The sequence below is a fragment of the Pleurodeles waltl genome, chromosome 10 (assembly GCF_031143425.1).
Source record: "Pleurodeles waltl isolate 20211129_DDA chromosome 10, aPleWal1.hap1.20221129, whole genome shotgun sequence".
NCBI classification, from domain to species: domain Eukaryota; kingdom Metazoa; phylum Chordata; class Amphibia; order Caudata; family Salamandridae; genus Pleurodeles; species Pleurodeles waltl.
The window spans coordinates 6,124,066-6,148,727 of record NC_090449.1 but is presented as its reverse complement, the minus strand read 5'-3'; the positions used below and the strand labels follow the sequence as shown (position 1 = coordinate 6,148,727).

The following is a 24,662-nucleotide window of genomic DNA, read 5'->3' as shown; positions in this document are numbered from 1 at the left end:
AAAAGAAAAAAGGGAGCACACTGCCTCACACTCAAGCAAAAAGTTAGCCCCAATGCATCATGGTAAATGCAGTCACTTCGTTTTGTGCTGAAAAAGTAATCAAAAGTCTTTCACCTAAGTAGGTGCAGCAAGTGCTGTGTATCTCTGGACACGTGTTTCTAGGTTTAGCCCGTCATCAGCAGAGAGCAGCCAAGTCTGTGGGGTTGCTTGAAATGCCGCCAAAAGAGACTATACTCCCTCAGGAGGTAAGTAATATACACAGTATATACACTAGAATGCAGGAATAGCTCTAAAAACGGTTAGAAAATAGTGCAAATAGTGAAAACCACAATAGGTTGCGATGGGCCTGGGGGAACACAAACCATAAACTAAAACAGTGGAATGGGAAAGTTGGTTTCCCACCTAGGCAGGTGTAGTGTGTAGAGGGCCGATGGGAGTGTAAGAAAACACCAAAGGTAGGTAAAATACCCCACCCCAGAGGCCAGGAAAGCAGGAGTAAAACCCAGCAAGTTTCCTAAAACGCACTAGAAGTCGCGATAGAAGATAACGCAAGAACCAGAAGAGACTGCAAGACACCAATGATGGGTTCCTGGACCTGAAGACCCGTGGAAGAAGGGGACCAAGTCCAAGGAGCACTGAAGAGTCCGGGGAGAGCAGGAGCCCTACCCACCCAGATAAAGGTGCAAGAGGTGAGTTGACGGTGAAGAAGGAGAGTCAGCACTGCGCCCTAGAAGACAGAGTCGAGTTCCTGGAGGGTGCAGGTGATGTCCCACGCCGGAAGGAAGATTGCAGTCAGGTTTGCGTCTTTGGGTTCCGCCAACAACCCTTGGCACACCCAAAACTCACGTATAGAGGAAAGTGGAGTTGCCGGGGACCAGGAAGGACCAGGTGGACTCTACCCAGAAGGGGGAGTCAGAGGGGACCCTCAGCAACACAGAGAGCCCACAGGAGTCCCACTGGACAGGGACACAAAAGTTGCAGAAGGAGCCCACGCAGCACTACAAAAAAGGCCCCCACGCTGCCAGAGAACCGCTCAGGGAGCTGTGTGTCACAGGAAGGAATGCTGGGAGCTGGAGCTTCAAGATGCCGGAAGATCTCATGGAAAAGATGCCAACAAGCCTTGGCAGCTGCAAAGGATGTGGTGCACGGGGGTACTACCCTGCGTGGGCGGCCAAGGTCTTACCTCCACCCAAGTTGAACAGCTGGAAGAGAGGATCATCAGGGCCACTTCAGTCCACCACACGTGATGCAGGATCCACGCAACTCAGGATGAGAGCAAATCGATGCAGCCGGTCATCGTTGCAGCTGGTGCCTGCAGAAGCAGAGGAGTGACTCCTTCACTCCAAGGGAGATTCCTTCTTTCTTCTTGTGCAGACTGAAGACGGGCTGTCCTCAGAGGGTGCACGACTGAGAAATGGTTGCAGTTGCTTGAAAGAGCCGGAGATACATTGTTGCAGGAGACGTCTTGCTTCTTTGTTGCAGCTTGTAGGGTCCTGAAGAGTCCAGATGCAGTTTCTTCGGTCAGAGGTTCAAGTGGAGGATGCAGAGAATTCCTGCTGGAGTCTTGCAAACTGAATCTGAGGAACCACCCAAGAGAGACTGTCATTAGCCCTGAAAGGGGGGTTGGTCACCTTGCTGGGTGACCACCTATCAGGAGGGGGGTCTGACACTCACCTGCCTGGCCACTCAGATGCTCCCAGAGTTCCCTGCCAACCCTGAATCCAAGATATCTGACCCCAGAGACCCTCTGGAGGAGCTCCTGGCACCACCCCTGGGGTGGCGATGGACAGGGGAGTGGTCACTCCTCTTTCCATTGTCCAGTTTTGCACGAGAGCAGGGACTGGGGGTCCCTGAACTGGATGTGGACTGGTTTATGCACGGAGGGCACCAAATGTGCCCTTCAAAGCAAAACCAGTGGCTTAGAGAGGCTACCCCTCCCAAGCTAGTCCACTTATTTCCAAAGGGAGAGGGTGTTACTTCCCTCTCCCAAAGGAAATCCTTTGTTCTGCCTTCCTGGGCTCGAGCTTTTCAAGCAGCAGGAGGAGGTGTGAGGTGGAAGCAGCTGGGACTGCCTTGAAACCCTCAGAAGGCTGAAATGGCAACATTGGGGGTCCTCTTAGGAGCCCCCAGAGTGCATGGAATCATCCAACCAATGCTTGCAAAAGCATTGGGGTATGATTACAACATGTTTGATACCAAACATGCTTATGTTTGGTTATGTAGCTGGACACAGGTATTGACCTATGTCCAGGACACGCATAAAATGGCGTCCACACTCGCAAAGTCCGGGAAAATGGGCCTGGAGTTCATAGGGGCACCTAGTGCAGGGGTGTCCTCGCACACAGGTACTTTGCACCGTGCCCTCTGGGCTGGAAGGCCCGCCATAGGGGTGACTTATAAGTGATCCGGTGCAGTGGAAAATGGCTGTGAAGGGTGCTTGCACCTTTTCAGGCAGGCTGCAATGGCAGTCCTGCAGAAGTCTTTGCATGGGCTCCCCACGGGTGGAATACATGCTGCAGCCCATAGGGCTCCCCTGATACCCCAATACCCGTGGTACCATATACTAGGGACTTATAATGGGGCACCAGTGTGCCAATTGTGGATGAAATACAGAGTTTTGGGAGAGAGAACATAATCACTGGGGTCCTGGTTAGCAGGATCCCAGTGAACCCAGTCAAACACACTGACGTCAGGCAGAAAAAGGGGGTAACCATGCCAAGAAAGAGGGTGCTTTCCTACATTGAGGATCCAAGAAATTCAAAGTTTGCAAGTGTGTACATAGTAACTGACCTACGTGTGATCCCGAATGTTTCTGACAGTAAAGTAACAGAGATGCAGCAACACTAAAGGATGATGGACAGAGAGTTGAAACTTTTCAAACACTCACCCCCAGTCACCGATCTGGGTTTAATCCATCGTTCTTTTGCTCACCACGCCACCCCAGTTTGGACCCAGTCATATGCAAATCAGTCTTGACCCTGTTCCTCATGGGAACAGTCCAGCCCGAACTGCCAGGCCAGGTCCTCCCTGGACTGGAAACAAGCATCCTGGGACCGGTTTCAGGGTATCACCCTTCATCAGCCGGGCTCGCTTGAATCCAGTGGCACAGTGATATAGGGCTGTAACAATTAAGGGTGGGCAGAACTCATGGAGTTTCACTCCGTGGAAATGCGTGGAGTTACATAAAAACCACTCAAGCGCAGACCTGTGACCATAACCACTCGCGATCGCCTGCGTTAAAAAATCTTGCAAGGGAACGCCTAATCCCGCTCGCTTCCCAGCTCGTATTTTCTTGAGTTTTGTGGGAGAAAAAATCCACCATGTGGCCAACTGCAGAATTTGTCCAGAACTCCTCATTAAAGACTGACACAGAGTGACCAAAATTCCACCAATTCCGCATCTGGAATGAAACATTCCGTCCACCACTAGTGTCTTTCGAGAATCTCTGGATCGTGATTTGGTTTCTTCAGCAGAGGCACAAGTATTGCTGTTTTTGAACATATCTGGTGCTATCCTGTCTGCAGGGACGTGCTGAGCACAGAAGAAAGTGGTTCAGACAAGATTGGACCCAAGGCCTGCATGATTCTGGGACGGCACGGATCCTTATAGGACAGTGTCCGCCTCAGTCATTTCCACAGGCTCAGTGTGGTAAACCTTTGGACCACCAGTGATAGAGTCTCCAATGAGACAAATCCTATCTATAAGGATCCTGGTTAATTCTTTGCAAGGCGACTGCAAAGCTCTCCGTGCGACTGACGCTACCTGTCCAGAGAGATCCTGCATGATTTTGAAGGTCTCGCTCTGTGGGTTACCAGTTTCACAGATCCTATTAGAGAAAAGATGTCTTCTGCTTGAACAATCAGCTTTTTAGAACTCCTTAAGGCTTCCTAATACATGTCCCTCAGGCCTGCCTCATAGTTTACTCACCCGCCCCGCTCTCGCTGTCCCGGCTCCCTTTCAGCCTCAATTGAGTTCTGTGGGAACCAGGGCGCAGGAGACCTTCCCCCTTGCCCGGTGTTACCCGCCCGGCTGTAGAAAGAGTGGGTGGCTTAACTTATCATTCCTAGGGCCTGGCCTGGTTGTATCTAACATCTACACCCTTCCTCCTTACCCATTGCATTCCGTCCTCTAACACCCGCGGGGTCCAACCCCTCATTGTATAAGAGCTTAAAAGAACCAACTGTGTAAGATGATGCTCTGACCTGCACACGGCTGAATGATGCAGGGGCCCACGGAGCACCCAGAGGTCCAAGAACCTGGCCCTCATGCATGGCTTTATCTATATGTGCTTCAGATTGTGGGAGGCTGTAAGTTCCATACATTTTTTTTTTTTTCGGTGAGTGAACATCATATGCCCTGTAGCGCTGCAGGCCCACTAGTAGAATTTAATGTACAGGCCCTGGGTATATGGTAAACCACTTTACAAGGACTTACAAGTCAATGTAATACGCCAAACAAGTGTAAGACAATTATACCAAGTTTAGAAGCGAGAGCACACGCTCTTTAGCACTGATTAGCAGGAGTAATGTGCCTAGAGTCCTAAACCAACTAAAAGAGGGTCAGATAAATAGGAGAAAGGCAAAAAGTTTGGGGATATCTCTGCTGCAAGGGCCGGGTCCAACATGCCCAATAATTAAAATAACCCACAATAATAAACGTGTTAAAGGTAATCAACAGTGAATAGATCTCATCATTAATAAAACGGAAAATCACCCATATATTAAGGGGGGAGCGATACACCAATAAAATTGTGAAGGTCTGTTCTCTGCACAGCAAGTTGAATAGCATTGGCTACAAATTGGCAATTGGTTCAATCTGTAGTTTTTTAGGAATCAGGGACTGGCTTATAACTACAGCCACACCGCCGCCAGCTCTTCCTGCTGGGAGATGAACAGAAGCCACACTGTCCACATATCCGTGAGCCACGCTTCTGATAGCAGGACAGCATCGGGTTGCATGGAAGACAAAAGATCAAACATTTCTAGCTGTGGTTGAAATTAAATTTAATCCAGGATTTGTAAAGTGCAGCAAATCACCCGTGAGGGTCTCAGGGTGCTGAATTGTAGGTACGGGGGGATTAAGTGTTGACATAGAGTTTTGCAGACGACAACGGTGACGAATATCCAGTCCCCTGAAATACAAATTCAATAGGAAATAATGATTTATATTACAGCGACAGAATATCTGTCACCTTTGCGATGCAGTAACCCGTCCACCAAAATCTAAATCCGGCCCTCAGTGATTTACCCAGAAGCACAGGATGTTGAACCAACTCCAAGACTCGAACCGGCTCCCGGCTCTGAGGTCGGCAGCGCAGGCCGTTACGCCACACCCTCTTTACTCGCAGTCTTGTATTTAAATAAAAATCCCAGCGTTTTCTCAGGAATCATTCCATCTAAAGGCCCTTTGCTTGGGCTTCTGGGCCCAACAGCACAGAAACTAAATAAAAACTCATTTTTTTAAAGAGCTGTGATTGGATGGGTGGGAGAGCAGTGGAGGAGCCCTGGGGGGGATGAGGCGAGAAGGAAATCATGAAAACAATCTGTGGTGGGAAGCAGTGGGGGCCCCTTGGAGCGTGTGGGCGACAGCGACGAGGAAGGAAGCAAGAAAACACATGCGCTCCGCTGGCACGCTGGAAGAAAAAGAAAGACGTAGTTCCCTGAGCGTGCGCTGTGGAAGGATACAAGTCATCCAATCAGAAGGTTCGTAGGGAGGATACGTGGGGGAGAGCGCCGAACACAAAAAGGGATGCTATTGTATAGGAAGCAGCAACTGAGAATGACAAGGTCAACCCATGGTGAGCCCAAAGCCCGCCGGGTCTTCTTGTATTCACACTAGGGCCCAGATTTACGGGCGTTTGGTGCACGCGGGGCAGCGAGTCACCAGGAACTTACATTCACTCAAAAACACAAAGCTTAATGTGACGGTATAGTTAAGTAATGATATCTCACTATACATTAAAAAAAACTTAGAAATTCACTGAAAAAACAAAGATTAAAGTGACGAGATAGGGGGAAAAGCCAGTTTTAATATAATATTTTAAACTAAACAAAACACTGAAAGTTCACCAGTTGTAGTTTACTGAGCTAGCTAGACCCTGTGCCCCCGCCATGCCCCGTGATGTCATGAGTTACGCAATCAGAGGGGTGGGGTGCCCCGGAGGCTCCCCTTGATGTGTTCTCTCTGCAAGGCTCCTCTGCCCGCAGGACCTGCTCGGGGGAGCCCCCCACAGAAGTACAAACCCCGAGGGGCAGCGCCCCTTCTACCTGAAGGAGAAGCGGTGGCGCTACGGGCCTTCTCGCTCTCTAGGAGCTAGCACCGGGTGCGCACTGCCGGATATAGCCTAGCGCCTCGACGGCCCCTAACGCCTGCAATCGACTTCCTCTGCACCTTCCTTGGTGCGCGGGTCTCACTAAATTCAAGAAGAGGCTGAAACGCGGCCGCCCGGGGTTTCTGGTCCTTGTTTGGCGCTGCTGGCGCCGAGGTGTAGCTTTGGATATGGTTCGTGGCGCTTTATTAAGAGTTATATTAACATAACATAGAGGTGTGAGCAGTCCCCACGGAGAGGCACCCAGGAAGAGAGACACATCTGTGCCCCTTAAAGGAACTCCCCTCCCTAACACCAGACACTCGGCCTGACTCTGCCCCCCCCACCCTCTGCCTAGCTGCAGTCAGAGTCTCAGAGCCCAGTGTGACAGGAAAGGCCCCCTCTCTCCTGACCGTAGTGCCTAGAGCTCCCGCTCCCCAGCACACTGTCATGTCTAGCACACACATGACCAGCTCACAGGAAGTGCTGTTCAGGATTCTGGGTTCATCACATCAGTAAAGCTTGTCTGAGCGGGGCTGTGAGCGCCCTTCCAGTCTGAGGCCCCCACTATGTATTACCAACCATACCGTGTTGCCACCATGGCGCTCCACACGTGAACCCCACAACTGGGACGATCCCCTGACCCTGACCTCCGCCTAGGGTGACCACCTGGCATTGAGGCAAATTCTGGACAGGACTGTTAAAAATGCAGGACAAAGGGTCAAAATTCAGGACAAAAATTCAGGACAAAGGGTCAAAATTCAGGACAAAAATTCAAGAACAAACGTCAGTTTTACAGACACACGCAAGAGAGGCCATGCCTCACTATGTTGTCAGTGCATTTATTCACTCTTTTTTAACATAGCACTATTTATTCACTGTGGTCTTTTTGTGATTGCCTCCTGGTGTGCTACATTCAGGTGTCACATTACGTCCTTGTTCAGTAGTAAATTAATGCCCTTCAGTACTGCGGCAAGGCCATCACCCCTACCCAAATCTACCCGATCTTTCCTGAAGAGAAAGTAACAGCAAAAATTTGATTATGTTTCTGAACATTTTAAAACCCTTGGCAAACAGTTTGGGACACATTAAGGTAATTAACCTTATGCTAGTTTAAACAAATTGAACAAAAACATGTGGCTTACCCCAACCGCCCATGGACTTTCAACCTAATTTTTTTTTAAAGAGGCAGATGGTGTGGGTGACAGTCTCACACCTAATGACAGGATGTGATGTACTCATAACTTGTCTGTAGTCTCACTGCACTAGAGTGTATTTCTGGGACTCTACATTTATCTCAGAGCTGGGAGCCCGGACTACCAAAGATAATAAAAGAGTAGGATGAAATCGAGATCAAATGGGAGATCCACAGGAAGTAATTCAAAGGGTTGTTGCTAATAACTAGATAAATAAAAAAGAGAAGAACAAGGTGGGACAATTCCTAAAATCAGACAAGATGGGTCCACCAAGACTATCGGAAGGTATTGGGTACCTGGGGAGTTGTCTCTGCACACAGGAGCGAAACAGAAGGGGCACTGTCAAGTGGTTGAACAATCAACACCCATCCACCTTGGCAAACTCTTCTGGTGCAATGGTTCGCTGTTAGTGCTTGTGAAGGGTGAGCAGGGGCCAGACCCCTTGCAAGGTTGTGCAAGGCAATTGCCCGCTTTGTCCATGTCTTTATATGGTTTTGAAATTGAGCAAAAGCCAAACTAGAGATCTGGGTTATCCCTAAGTGTCAAGTACACATAGAATCTTCAAAATATTTGGGATGTAAATTGCACAAACACAATTTACAAATTTTAAAATGTAATTAGTGTTTCTTTAACATATGGCTCTGATTTCACCTTCATACACAATTAGATCTCAGATTGAACTGGGAACCAGTTACCTTTTGATACCTAATGATTAATATCTACCATTCTTACACTGATTTCCAGGATGAAAATCTCTGCAGAGCGAACGGTCCCTCCAAGCCCAGTTTGCTTTGTGGTCTTCTCTTCTGCTTTCTGTAGAGGCCACGTGGCACTAGCGAAGATGGTGTGCTACCCCAATGATAGTATTATTTTGCAAACCTTCCCCTGCTCGTCCTTTATTCCTTCTTCAGACAGGCCACACATCTGATTTGGTCGCTGCGGCGCCATCGGGAGCTCTTTCCACTCTAAAGCTAACTGTGACTGCGGGTGGATTAGATCTTCTGGACTTAGAATGCTTTTATTCAGCTGCACAGGTCCAATGGGTGGCTCACTGGCTTTCTGCCCACCTCCCTGCATGAGATGGGGTTTACCAGTAAAGACTTTTAAGGAAGGCTTAATGCACTGCTCATCGTTTCCTACTGACCATTCTATGGATCACCATCCGGGGTTATCATGCATGGCTTTCTCTTGCCTTGCCAGAACCTGTAAACTCACTGACACTAAGAAACCCTGTGCTCCTGCACTAACTTTGCTAAGCCTTCCCACTCGCACAGGATGGCTGTGCTCAGAGCAACTCCATCAGTGGCATGTTGCAGGTGTCTTAAAATTGGGGCTTTGTTTCTGAACAGTGAGCTACTAAATTTCCAAACCCTTGTGGCAGACTACCATCTTCACCCCGGTCAACTCCTTACTTACAACCACCTTAAATAATCATTAAATGCCCTATTTCATGTCTGCCACCTAGCACTAACCCTACAAGAGGTGTGCCAGAAGCTCTGTACCATAGGAAATGGTGGCAAACTGATGGAATGGGTGTACAGACCTTTCCTGCAACATGGAAACCACTCCAGGTCTTCTCGTCATACTACCTGTGTGATTGATGTATCCAAACCTCTGCAAGATATGGACTAAAATACTGGACTTTCCCCACAAAGTACCCCACAGCTGTCACTTTAAGTAAATTCATTGTGCTTCCTTGTGAATGCATTCTGCCCGTTGCTTGCCATTGGCCTTGTGGTTTGTAACTCACAATTTGTTGCTTTCAATTTGCTGGCTTTATTTGTTTTAGGCTATGCAGCTTGAATTCCTCCCTTCCCTTGCCAAACCCTTATTTACAGTATCCTGCCGAGTTCTCCCTTTCTGTAAACAGGCCTGTAAATCTTGTTCTTATCTTATCATATTTGCTGTGCATTCAAAGAACAAAGTCAAATGTCAGGCTCTGTCTTCGGTGGGAACTTAGTGTTTACTTTCCTTTCTCTGACTTCAAAGTGAGAGGATTTATGCAACAATCTTGCTGGATACTGGGGTTAGGAAATAGTTTTTTCTATCACATGACAACATTTTAATAAACTTGGGAATATATCAGAATTAGAAGTACAAATCAAGCACATTTTTGTTAATTTGGAACTGTGCTGGAAACAAATACCTTGACATGATTAAAACAAATCATTGCATTAGGTGATGCAATTTCCACACATCATTGTCTCTGCACAGTATAGTTTGATTCGAAAAACTGTATGTCTGTGCAAATGTAATGGTCATTTCAATCAAAAATGTGTTGTCTGTAATGGCAGTGTGTTAGCATATCATCCATACTGTACTCCACTCTGCTCTGCACCGCTACACGCTACTGCACCTTACTCTGTATCACTCTACTTTACTCCACTCCATGCCACTGCACTCTTCTCCATTCGGAACCACACCACATTATGCCACTGTGCTCTATGCTACTTCACACTATGGGGGTCATTCTAACCCTGGCGGTCCAAGACCGCCAGGGCTAAAATGACGGGGGCACCGCCAACAGGCTGGCGGTGCCCCGCTGGGCATTCTGACCGCAGCGGTTTGACCGCGGTCAGAAGTGGAAAACCGGCGGTCTCCCGCCGGTTTTCCGCTGCCCATTTGAATCCTCCATGGCGGCGCAGCTCGCTGCGCCGCCATGGGGATTCTGACAGCCCATACCGCCATCCTGTTCCTGGCAGTTCGCCCACCAGGAATAGGATGGCGGTATGGGTTGTTGTGGGGCCCCTGGGGGCCCCTGCAGTGCCCATGCCAGTGGCATGGGCACTGCAGGTGCCCCCGTAAGAGGGCCCCACAAAGAATTTCACTGTCTGCATTGCAGACAGTGAAATTCGCGACGGGTGCCACTGCACCCGTCGCACCTTCCCACTCCGCCGGCTCCGAATGGAAGGTAGTTTTGCACTGGGCTGGCAGGCGGCCTTTTGGCGGTCGCCCGCCAGCCCAGTGCAAAACCCAGAATACCCTCAGCGGTCTTCCGACCGCGGAGCGGTATTTTGGAGGGGGAAGCCCGCCAGACTTAGAATCACCCCTATGCCTCTCTACTCTACTCTGTACTACTCTACTCTAAGCCACTGCACTTTATGCATCTCTTCACCACTGCGCTCTGCTCGTCTGCACGCCATACCACTCCAGTCTAGGCAACACCAATCTAATCCGCACAACTCCACTCTCTGCCACTCTGCAACACTGCACTGTACGCCACTGCACTCTAAGCTAATACACTCTATGCTAATGCACTTTACTCTGTAACACTCAACTCTATGCCCCTGCACTCTACATCAATACACTGTACATCATTCTAATCTACTCTGCACCTCTGCACTCTATGCCACGGCACTCTACACTACTTTACTCTATGCCATCACAATCTATGCCACTTTATGCAACTCCTCTATAACCTGCACTTCTCCACTCTAAGCCACCTCACTCTACTGTGAAATAATCTACTTTATGCCACTGTATTCTGTGCCACTGCATTCTATTCCACTGCACTCTCCCTGCACCTCTCCACTCTATGCAACTGCACTCTACTCTGAAATAATCTATTCTACGCCACTGTACTCTATACCACTCTGTCCACTGCACTCTAGTTCAATGCACTCTACACCACTGCAAGCGGACACTCTGCAACACTGCACTGGCCACCACTATACTCTACACCACTCTGCTCTGTACTACTGCATTCTGCACCAATATACTCTATTCCACTGCATTCTATGCCACTCTACTCTGCCCAATGCCACTATATGCAACTGCACTCTACACCAGTGCACTCTAAACAACTGCACTGTATGCCACTGCCCTTTACTCTGCACCACTGTACTCTATGCCACTGTTCTCTGTACCACTCTACACCACTACACTGACACTTTACTCTGCAACTCTGCACTCTACACCACTCCACTCTGTGCCACTGCACTCTAGGCACTATACTCTACTCTACACCACTCTACAACACTCCACTCTGCACCACTCTACACCACTGCACTCTGTGCCACATGAGTCTACTCTGCACTCTGACACTGCACCACTCTGCATTACTGCACTCTGCTACTCTACTCCACTGCACTCTATGTAACTCTACCCCATGCCACTCTATGCCACTGCACTCTGTGCCAATGCACTCTAAACAACTGCACTGTACGCCACTGCCCTCTACTCTGTACCACTGTACTCTACGCCACTGCTCTCTGTGCCACTCTACTCCACTCTACATCACTGCACTGACACTCTACTCTGCAGCATTCCACTCTCCACCACTTTACTATACACTGATGTACTATGTACTACTGCATTCTATGCCACTGCACTCTATGCCACTCTACTCTGCATCACTCCACTCTACAGCACTTTGCTCTACTCTGCACCACTCTACACTACGCCACTGCACTCCCTGCAACGTGAGTCTACTCTGCAATCTATGCCACTGCACCACTCTACGCTACTGCTCTCTCTGCCACTCTAATGTATGCAACTCTACTCCACTGCAGTCTATGCCACTCTACTCTGTCCCACGCCACTCCATGCCACTGCACTCTAAACCACTGCACTCTACGCTAACGCACTCTAAACAACTGCACTGTACCCCACTGCTCTGTACTTTGCACCACTGGGCTCTACACCACTGCTCCTATGCTACTCTACTCCACTCCACACCACTATGCCACTAGCTTTAAGCCATGCTGAACTGCAGCTACTCTGGTGTATAACATGGCTAATGGCTAAAACACATTAACAAAGCCAATAACTCTTTCGTAGATGAGACCTACGGCTTTGCCAATGTTTGTTAGTATTATGAGGTACCGAGGTACCTGAAAGAACTGCGAAAAATACGATTACATCATAATAAAGGCTGCTACAAACTGCGCAAATACATTTTGGTTAAATAAATAAAAAGTGCTTCTGAAATACAGATTTGAATAATATACAGTTTATACCTAATACTAATTTTTTTTATAACACTCCATTAAAACCACACACTCCACAGCTCACTTTGGAACACCATTACAACACCTCTCTAAAAGTAATGTCTTTGCCATCAGAAAACTCCAAGTGACTCGTTTTAGTAAAGTCAGTGCAGGTTTTCAGGCCCCTTTGTATTTGCACATTTACCAGTTGTGCACATTTGCATATCTTTAGGGAAGGAGACCCCCTGGCAACAAGGCCTGATTCATATTTGTCTGCCCCTCCCTCAGAGCACTGGAGACCCCCTGCCTTCCAGCCCAGTTGGGGAAACTTCTCTGCCCCTAATTTCGCCCTGCCTCCGTTGCCCTTTAGGTGAAAGGCTCCAATTACGGACAAATGCCGTCCGTTAAAGCTTTCATCACGGACAACGGACAGCAGGGCGAAATTACGGACAGTCCGTGAAATTTACGGACGGGTGGTCACCCTACCTCCGCCCCGCCCGGGCCAAGGTGCACACCCACCCATGGGAAAGAGCCCGGCCCGGGTCCGTGCATGCACGTGCATGGCCGAGCACCAACCAAGACCACAGCTGTGCAGTTTGGGCACGCGGGGGCCACGTTCTGCTCCCAGACAACGCGGGTACTTCAACCCCCACCCAGAGGCCTGACAACAAGACGGCAGCACATCAGTGTGACGTCACCTAGTATCATGGTTATAAAGCAAATCTTTGTGTGTCCTGGTGTCACTAACTACCAGACAGAGCAAGTGTTTCCAACACCAGGAAGTGATCTTGAACTGTTAATTATTTACATACAAAGGACGAGGCTCTCACATAGGGAGGGGAGAGTGTAGTTAATTATCCGCCTGTTAATCACCTACCTGTTAATTATCCGCCTGTTAATCATCCACCTGATAATTATCCGCCTGTTAATCATCCACTCAACAGATGAGGCGGTTTGATAGAAATGAGTGCACTAATTTCACATTTCATCATATCTCATTTAATCGTTGTATAAGCTCTTACGCAGTCACACGGCAATTTCCTTTATTTAATTTTTATTTTGCCTGTGTTTGTTTTCCATGCTGACATGTTTCTACCCATCCTCATTTTTCCATATGGGCCTTCTTCAGGGCTAAAGTGGCATTTCTTCCTAGAATGCAATAAGTGCGCGGGTATTTAAAGGAATGTTTGTGTTGTCCTGCACTCATGGAGGAGCTGCTGCTTGTGGGACAAGGGTGCTGTGCTCTAAGTAAAAGGCAAACAGGCACGACTGATGAATTCCTTTCACTGCAACTTTGTATCACATTTGAATACATTGTGACAAAATATGTTTACCCAGTCGATGCCATGTCCTGAATAGAAACATCAGTTTAAACATATTTTGTGTATCTGATAACATGAATTCAAGGTTTAGCCACTCAGGGCCCAGGACACAGCATAGCCCCAACCTTTCCTTCGACTCTCTTTGGGTCTCTGCCTTCAGTGTCCTCTCAGCTGCTCCCTCTTGGTGCCTTTGACTCATTTCTTCTCCTGTTCCCTCAGTATCTGAAGTGACTCTGCCATTTCCTTCCTGACAGGAGACTTCATGGTTGTGGTGCATGGGAACTGCATCGTGGAGTATTCCAAGGGAGAGCGACTGACTCTGCACCCGGCTGTGCCCAGGAGTGACCCGGTGGACGATGCTGAATCCCAGGAACAGCTGCACCCTCTGCTACCTCCATCCCGAGCTCCTGCCTGTGGGCAGGAAGCTGAAACTGCCCCTGAGTTAGAAAGCCCAGGAAAGAGACCTCTGGAGCCCTCTCAGACTGAACCAAAGCACCATCAAAGAATAGCGCCTGCTTCATCCCCCACAAAGCCCACTGTGACTGTTCCACTTTTGGGGCAACCCCGTCTGCCGCTGCCCAGTTACGATGCTCTGACCTCTCGTCCATCTCTCAAGGAAGGCCCCAGCCCTCCAAGGAGACCAGTGGGACCATTGAAGGTGGGCCATGGAGGGAGCAAGCCAACCTCAGACCACACTAGTGAGTGGGACATTGACTCCCCAACAACTGCTGCCAGACTGACCCCGGTGCCGCTCAGCAGGAGCAGCATTGGCTTGGGTTTCCAGTTGACTGATGTGGGTCCTGCCGGGGGCGCTGCAGTGGGAGACATCTGGGACCACCGGGCCTGCCCACTACTGGCTGAGGGCGACAAGATTGTGAAGGCCAATGGGGCTGATCTAAGGCACCTCACAGCCACGCAGGTGCAAGAGGTCCTGCGGCGGCGGACCCTGGAAGGAGACATGGTCCTGCTAGTGCAGCGGCAAGGTACGGGGCCGAGGTCAGCTTAGAGACCACCATAAGTGTGAGCATGTGTATTACAAACTGCTATAGGTGTGAACATGTGTACTACAAACTGCTAAAGGTGTGAGCATGTGTATTACAAACTGCTATAGGTGTGAGCATGTGTACTACAAACTGCTATAGATGTGAGCATGTGTACTACAAACTGCTATAGGTGTGAACATGCGTACTACAAACTGCTATAGGTGTGAGCATGTGTACAACAAACTACTATAGGTGTGAACATGCGTACTACAAACTGCTATAGGTGTGAGCATGTGTACTACAAACTGCTATAGGTGTGAACATGCATACTACAAACTGCTATAGGTGTGAGCATGTGTATTACAAACTAACATAGGTATGAGCATGTGTACTACAAACTGCTATAGGTGTGAGCATGTGTATTACAAACTAACATAGGTGTGAGCATGTGTACTACACACTACTATAGGTGTGAACATGCATACTACAAACTGCTATAGGTGTGAACAAGCATACTACAAACTACTATAGGTGTGAACATGCGTACTACACACTACTATAGGTGTGAACATGCGTACTACAAACTGCTATAGGTGTGAACATGCTTACTAAAAACTACTATAGATTTGAGCATGTGTACTACAAACTAACATAGGTGTGAGCATGTGTACTACAAACTAACATAGGTGTGAGCGTGTGTACCACAAACTAACATATGTGTGACCATGTGTACTACAAACTGCTACAGGTGTGAGTGTGTGTACCTCAAACTACTATAGGTGTGAGCATGTATACTACAAACTGCTATAGGTGTGAACATGCGTACTACACACTACTATAGGTGTGAACATGCGTACTACAAACTGCTATAGGTGTGAACATGCTTACTACAAACTACTATAGATTTGAGCATGTGTACTACAAACTAACATAGGTGTGAGCATGTGTACTACAAACTAACATAGGTGTGAGCGTGTGTACTACAAACTAACATATATGTGACCATGTGTACTACAAACTGCTACAGGTGTGAGCGTGTGTACCTCAAACTACTATAGGTGTGAGCATGTATACTACAAACTGCTATAGGTGTGAGCGTGTGTACTACAAACTAACATAGGTGTGAGCATGTGTACTACAAACAGCTATAGGTGTGAACATGTGTACTACAAACTAACATAGGTGTAAGCATGTGTACTACAAACTGCTATAGGTGTGAACATGCGTACTACAAACTACTATGGGTGTGAGCATGTATACTACAAACTGCTATAGGTGTGAGCGTGTGTACTACAAACTAACATAGGTGTGAGCATGCGTACTACAAACTGCTATAGGTGTGAGCGTGTGTACTACAAACTAACATAGGTGTGAGCATGTGTACTACAAACTGCTACAGGTGTGAGCGTGTGCATTACAAACTACTATAGTTGTGAGCATGTATACTACAAACTGCTATAGGTGTGAGCATGTGTACTACGAACTAACATAGGTGTAAGCATGTGTACTATAAACTGCTATAGGTGTGAACATGCATACTACAAACTACTATGGGTGTGAGCATGTGTACTACAAACTGCTATAGGTGTGAGCATGCGTACTACAAACTACTATAGGTGTGAACATGCGTACTACAAACTGCTATAGGTGTGAGCGTGTGTACTACAAACTAACATAGGTGTGAGCATGTGTACTACAAACTGCTATAGGTGTGAGCATGTGTACTACAAACTAACATAGGTGTAAGCATGTGTACTACAAACTGCTACAGGTGTGAACATGCGTACTACAAACTACTATGGGTGTGACCATGTGTACTACAAACTGCTATAGGTGTGAGCATGTGTGCTACAAACTACTATAGGTGTGAACATACGTACTACAAACTAACATAGGTGTGAGCATGTGTGCTACAAACTACTATAGGTGTGAGCATGTACACTACAAGCTACTATAGGTGTGAACATGCATACTCCAAACTACTATAGGTGTCAGCATGCAATACAAACTACTCTAGGTGTGAGCATGCGTACTACAAACTGCTATAGGTGTGAGCATGTGTACTACAAACTAACATAGGTGTGAGCATGTGTACTACAAACTGCTATAGGTGTGAACATGCATACTACCAACTACTATGGGTGTGAGAATGTGTACTACAAACTGCTATAGGTGTGAACATGTGTGCTACAAACTACTATAGGTGTGAACATGCGTACTACAAACTAACATAGGTGTGAGCATGTGTACTACAAACTAACATAGGTGTGAGCATGTATACTACAAACTACTATAGGTGTGAACATGCATACTACAAACTGCTATAGGTGTGAGCATGTGTACTACAAACTAACATAGGTGTGAGCATGTGTACTACAAACTGCTATAGATGTGAACATGCATACTACAAACTGCTTTAGGTGTGAACATGCGTACTACAAACTGCTATAGGTGTGAGCATGCGTACTACAAACTAACATAGGTGTGGGCATGTGTACTACAAACTGCTATAGGTGTGAACATGCGTACTACAAACTGCTATAGGTGTGAGCATGTGTACTACAAACTAACATAGGTGTGAGCATGTGTACTACAAACTGCTATAGGTGTGAACATGTATACTACAAACTACTATAGGTGTGAACATGCATACTACAAACTGCTATAGGTGTGAGCATGTGTATTACAAACTAACATAGGTGTGAGCATGTGTACTACACACTACTATAGGTGTGAACATGCGTACTACAAACTGCTATAGGTGTGAACAAGCGTACTACACACTACTATAGGTGTGAACATGCGTACTACAAACTGCTATAGGTGTGAACATGCTTACTACTAACTATTATAGATTTGAGCATGTGTAATACAAGCTAACATATGTGTGAGCATGTGTACTACAAACTAACATAGGTGTGAGCGTGTGTACCACAAACGAACATATGTGTGACCATGTGTACTACAAACTGCTACAGGTGTGAGCGTGTGTACTACAAACTACTATAGGTGTGAGCATGTATACTACAAACTGCTATAGGTGTGAGCGTGTGTACTACAAACTAACATAGGTGTGAGCATGTGTACTACAAACAGCTATAGGTGTGAGCATGTGTACTACAAACTAACATAGGTGTAAGCATGTGTACTACAAACTGCTATAGGTTTGAACATGCGTACTGCAAACTACTATGGGTGTGAGCATGTGTACTACAAAGTGCTATAGGTGTGAGTATGTGTACTACAAACTACTATAGGTGTGAACATGCATACTACAAACTGCTATAGGTGTGAGCGTGTGTACTACAAACTAACATAGGTGTGAGCATGCGTACTACAAACTGCTATAGTTGTGAGCGTGTGTACTACAAACTAACATAGGTGTGAGCATGTGTACTACAAACTGCTACAGTTGTGAGCGTGTATATTACAAACTACTATAGTTGTGAGCATGTATACTACAAACTGCTATAGGTGTGAGCATGTGTACTACGAACTAACATAGGTGTAAGCATGTGTACTACAAACTGCTATAGGTGTGAACATGCGTACTACAAACTACTATGGGTGTGAGCATGTGTACTACAAACTGCTATAGGTGTGAGCATGTGTACTACAAACTACTATAGGTGTGAACATGCGTACTACAAACTGCTATAGGTGTGAGCGTGTGTACTACAAACTAACATAGGTGTGAGCATGTGTACTACAAACTGCTATAGATGTGAGCACATGTACTACAAACTGCTATAGGTGTGAACATGCGTACTACAAACTGCTATAGGTGTGAGCATGTGTACAACAAACTACTATAGGTGTGAACATACGTACTACAAACTGCTATAGGTGTGAGCATGTGTACTACAAACTGCTATAGGTGTGAACATGCATACTACAAACTGCTATAGGTGTGAGCATGTGTATTACAAACTAACATAGGTGTGAGCATGTGTACTACAAACTGCTATAGGTGTGAGCATGTGTATTACAAACTAACATAGGTGTGAGCATGTGTACTACACACTACTATAGGTGTGAACATGCGTACTACAAACTGCTATAGGTGTGAACAAGCATACTACAAACTACTATAGGTGTGAACATGCGTACTACACACTACTATAGGTGTGAACATGCGTACTACAAACTGCTATAGGTGTGAACATGCTTACTAAAAACTACTATAGATTTGAGCATGTGTACTACAAACTAACATAGGTGTGAGCATGTGTACTACAAACTAACATAGGTGTGAGCGTGTGTACCACAAACTAACATATGTGTGACCATGTGTACTACAAACTGCTACAGGTGTGAGTGTGTGTACCTCAAACTACTATAGGTGTGAGCATGTATACTACAAACTGCTATAGGTGTGAACATGCGTACTACACACTACTATAGGTGTGAACATGCGTACTACAAACTGCTATAGGTGTGAACATGCTTACTACAAACTACTATAGATTTGAGCATGTGTACTACAAACTAACATAGGTGTGAGCATGTGTACTACAAACTAACATAGGTGTGAGCGTGTGTACTACAAACTAACATATATGTGACCATGTGTACTACAAACTGCTACAGGTGTGAGCGTGTGTACCTCAAACTACTATAGGTGTGAGCATGTATACTACAAACTGCTATAGGTGTGAGCGTGTGTACTACAAACTAACATAGGTGTGAGCATGTGTACTACAAACAGCTATAGGTGTGAGCATGTGTACTACAAACTAACATAGGTGTAAGCATGTGTACTACAAACTGCTATAGGCGTGAACATGCGTACTACAAACTACTATGGGTGTGAGCATGTATACTACAAACTGCTATAGGTGTGAGCGTGTGTACTACAAACTAACATAGGTGTGAGCATGCGTACTACAAACTGCTATAGGTGTGAGCGTGTGTACTACAAACTAACATAGGTGTGAGCATGTGTACTACAAACTGCTACAGGTGTGAGCATGTGTATTACAAACTACTATAGTTGTGAGCATGTATACTACAAACTGCTATAGGTGTGAGCATGTGTACTACGAACTAACATAGGTGTAAGCATGTGTACTACAAACTGCTATAGGTGTGAACATGCATACTACAAACTACTATGGGTGTGAGCATGTGTACTACAAACTGCTATAGGTGTGAGCATGCGTACTACAAACTACTATAGGTGTGAACATGCGTACTACAAACTGCTATAGGTGTGAGTGTGTGTACTACAAACTAACATAGGTGTGAACATGTGTACTACAAACTGCTATAGGTGTGAGCATGGGTACTACAAACTAACATAGATGTAAGCATGTGTACTACAAACTGCTACAGGTGTGAACATGCGTACTACAAACTACTATGGGTGTGACCATGTGTACTACAAACTGCTATAGGTGTGAGCATGTGTGCTACAAACTACTATAGGTGTGAACATACGTACTACAAACTAACATAGGTGTGAGCATGTGTGCTACAAACTACTATAGGTGTGAGCATGTACACTACAAACTACTATAGGTGTGAACATGCATACTCCAAACTACTATAGGTGTGAGCATGCAATACAAACTACTCTAGGTGTGAGCATGCGTACTACAAACTGCTATAGGTGTGAGCATGTGTACTACAAACTAACATAGGTGTGAGCATGTGTACTACAAACTGCTATAGGTGTGAACATGCATACTACCAACTACTATGGGTGTGAGAATGTGTACTACAAACTGCTATAGGTGTGAACATGTGTGCTACAAACTACTATAGGTGTGAACATGCGTACTACAAACTAACATAGGTGTGAGCATGTGTACTACAAACTAACATAGGTGTGAGCATGTATACTACAAACTACTATAGGTGTGAACATGCATACTACAAACTGCTATAGGTGTGAGCATGTGTACTACAAACTAACATAGGTGTGAGCATGTGTACTACAAACTGCTATAGATGTGAACATGCATACTACAAACTGCTTTAGGTGTGAACATGCGTACTACAAACTGCTATAGGTGTGAGCATGCGTACTACAAACTAACATAGGTGTGGGCATGTGTACCACAAACTGCTATAGGTGTGAACATGCGTACTACAAACTGCTATAGGTGTGAGCATGTGTACTACAAACTAACATAGGTGTGAGCATGTGTACTACAAACTGCTATAGGTGTGAACATGCATACTACAAACTACTATAGGTGTGAACATGTGTGCTACAAACTACTATAGGTGTGAACATGCGCTACAAACTACTATAGGTGTGAGCATGCGTACTACAAACTAACATAGGTGTGAGCATGTGTACTACAAACTAACATAGGTGTGAGCATGTATACTACAAACTACTATAGGTATGAACATGCATACTACAAACTGCTATAGGTGTGAGCATGTGTATTACAAACTAACATAGGTGTGAGCATGTGTACTACACACTACTATAGGTGTGAACATGCGTACTACAAACTGCTATAGGTGTGAACAAGCGTACTACACACTACTATAGGTGTGAACATGCGTACTACAAACTGCTATAGGTGTGAACATGCTTACTACTAACTACTATAGATTTGAGCATGTGTACTACAAGCTAACATCTGTGTGAGCATGTGTACTACAAACTAACATAGGTGTGAGCGTGTGTACTACAAACGAACATATGTGTGACCATGTGTACTACAAACTGCTACAGGTGTGAGCGTGTGTACTACAAACTACTATAGGTGTGAGCATGTATACTACAAACTGCTATAGGTGTGAGCGTGTGTACTACAAACTAACATAGGTGTGAGCATGTGTACTACAAACAGCTATAGGTGTGAGCATGTGTACTACAAACTAACATAGGTGTAAGCATGTGTACTACAAACTGCTATAGGTTTGAACATGCGTACTGCAAACTACTATGGGTGTGAGCATGTGTACTACAAAGTGCTATAGGTGTGAGTATGTGTACTACAAACTACTATAGGTGTGAACATGCATACTACAAACTGCTATAGGTGTGAGCGTGTGCACTACAAACTAACATAGGTGTGAGCATGCGTACTACAAACTGCTATAGGTGTGAGCGTGTGTACTACAAACTAACATAGGTGTGAGCATGTGTACTACAAACTGCTACAGTTGTGAGCGTGTATATTACAAACTACTATAGTTGTGAGCATGTATACTACAAACTGCTATAGGTGTGAGCATGTGTACTACGAACTAACATAGGTGTAAGCATGTGTACTACAAACTGCTATAGGTGTGAACATGCGTACTACAAACTACTATGGGTGTGAGCATGTGTACTACAAACTGCTATAGGTGTGAGCATGTGTACTACAAACTACTATAGGTGTGAACATGCATACTACAAACTGCTATAGGTGTGAGCGTGTGTACTACAAACTAACATAGGTGTGAGCATGTGTACTACAAACTGCTATAGGTGTGAGTATGTGTACTACAAACTAACATAGGTGTAAGCATGTGTACTACAAACTGCTATAGGTGTGAACATACGTACTACAACCTACTATGGGTGTGAGCATGTGTACTACAAACTGCTATAGGTGTGAGCATGTGTGCTACAAACTACTATAGGTGTGAACATATGTACTACAAACTAACATAGGTGTCAGCATGTGTGCTACAAACTACTATAGGTGTGAGCATGTATACTACAAACTACTATAGGTGTGAACATGCATACTCCAAACTACTATAGGTGTGAGCATGCGATACAAACTACTCTAGGTGTGAGCATGCGTACTACAAACTGCTATAGGTGTGAGCATGTGTACTACAAACTAACATAGGTGTGAGCATGTGTACTACAAACTGCTATAGGTGTGAACATGCATACTACCAACTACTATGGGTGTGAGCATGTGTACTACAAACTGCTATAGGTGTGAACATGTGTGCTACAAACCACTATAGGTGTGAACATGCGTACTACATACTAACATAGGTGTGAGCATGTGTACTACAAACTAACATACTGTAGGTGTGAGCATGTATACTACAAACTACTATAGGTGTGAACATGCATACTACAAACTGCTATAGGTGTGAGCATGTGTACTACAAACTAACATAGGTGTGAGCATGTGTACTACAAACTACTATAGGTGTGAACATGCATACTACAAACTGCTTTAGGTGTGAACATGCGTACTACAAACTGCTATAGGTGTGAGCATGTGTACTATAAACTAACATAGGTGTGGGCATGTGTACTACAAACTGCTATAGGTGTGAACATGCGTACTACAAACTGCTATATGTGTGAGCATGTGTACTACAAACTAAAATAGGTGTGAGCATGTGTACTACAAACTGCTATAGGTGTGAACATGCATACTACAAACTACTATAGGTGTGAACATGTGTGCTACAAACTACTATAGGTGTGAACATGCGCTACAAACTACTATAGGTGTGAGCATTCGTACTACAAACTACTTTAGGTGTGAACATGCGTACTACAAACTACTATAGGTGTGAGCATGCGCTACAAACTACTATAGGTGTGAGCATGCGTACTAAAAACTACTATAGGTGTGAGCATGTGTACTACAAACTACTATAGGTGTGAACATGCGTACTACAAACTACTATGGGTGTGAGCATGTGTACTACAAACTGCTTTAGGTGTGAACATGCGTACTAAAAACTACTATGGGTGTGAGCATGTGTACTACAAACTGCTATAGGTGTGAACATGCGTATTACAAACTAACATAGGTGTGAGCATGTGTACTACAAACTAACATAGGTGTGAATATGTATACTACAAACTACTATAGGTGTGAACATGCATACTACAAACTGCTATAGGTGTGAGCATGTGTACTATAAACTAACATTGGTGTGAGCATGTGCTACAAACTACTATAGGTGTGAGCATGTGTACTACAAACTGCTATAGGTGTTAACATGCACTACAAACTAACATAGGTGTGAGCATGTGTACTGCAAACTGCTATGGTTGTGAGCATGTGTACTACAAACTAACATAGGTATGAGCATGTGTACTACAAACTACTATAGGTGTGAGCATCGGTACTACAAACTGCTATAGGTGTGAGCATGTGTACTACAAACTGACATGGGTGTGAGCTTGTGTACTACAAACTACTATAGGCGTGAACATATATACTACAAACTACTATAGGTGTGAGCCTGTGTACTACAAACTACTCTAGGTGTGAGCATGTGTACTACAAACTGCTATAGGTGTGAGCATGTGTACTACAAACTACTATAGGTGTGAACATGCATACTACAAACTAACATAGGTGTGAGCATGTGTACTACAAACTGCTATGGCTGTGAATATGTGTACTACAAACTACTATAGGTGTGAGCATGTGGACTACAAACTAATATAAGGGTGAACATGTGTACTATAAACTGCTATAGGTGTGTACATGTGTACTGCAAACTGCTATAGGTGTGTACATGTGTAGTACAAACTGCTATACGTGTGAACATGTGTACTACAAACTAACATAGGTGTGAACATGTGTACTAAAAACTGCTATAGGTGTGAGCATGTGTACTACAAACTACTATAGGTGTGAAAATGCGTACTACAAACTGCTATAGTTTTGAACATGCATACTGCAAACTACTATAGGTTTGAACATGCATACTACAAACTACTATAGGTATGAGCATGCATACCACAAACTACTATAGGTGTGAACATACAAACTACTATAGGTGTGAGCATGCGTACTACAAACTACTATAGGTGTGAGCATGTGTACTACAAACTGCTATAGGTGTGAACATGTGTACTATGAACTGCTATAGGTGTGAACGTGTGAATTATAAACTAATATAGGTGTTAGTTATATATACCTATGTAAAGCTATATATAAACTAATATAGGTGTTAACATGTGTATTACAAACTACTATAGGTGT

The 24,662-nt window shown here is 45.3% G+C and overlaps 1 protein-coding gene across 4 annotated transcripts in view; it reads left to right on the top strand.

Annotated features, from left to right (window-relative positions):
- The window catches only part of LOC138260874 (membrane-associated guanylate kinase, WW and PDZ domain-containing protein 1-like), a 420,255-nt gene that overhangs the window by 128,439 nt on the left and 267,154 nt on the right, over nt 1-24,662 (top strand). For all 4 annotated transcript variants that reach the window (XM_069209316.1, XM_069209315.1, XM_069209317.1 and 1 more), the window contains one exon: nt 14,008-14,736. In XM_069209316.1, coding sequence (XP_069065417.1) covers nt 14,008-14,736 — 729 coding nt within the window. The remainder of the gene's footprint in view (nt 1-14,007; nt 14,737-24,662) is intronic.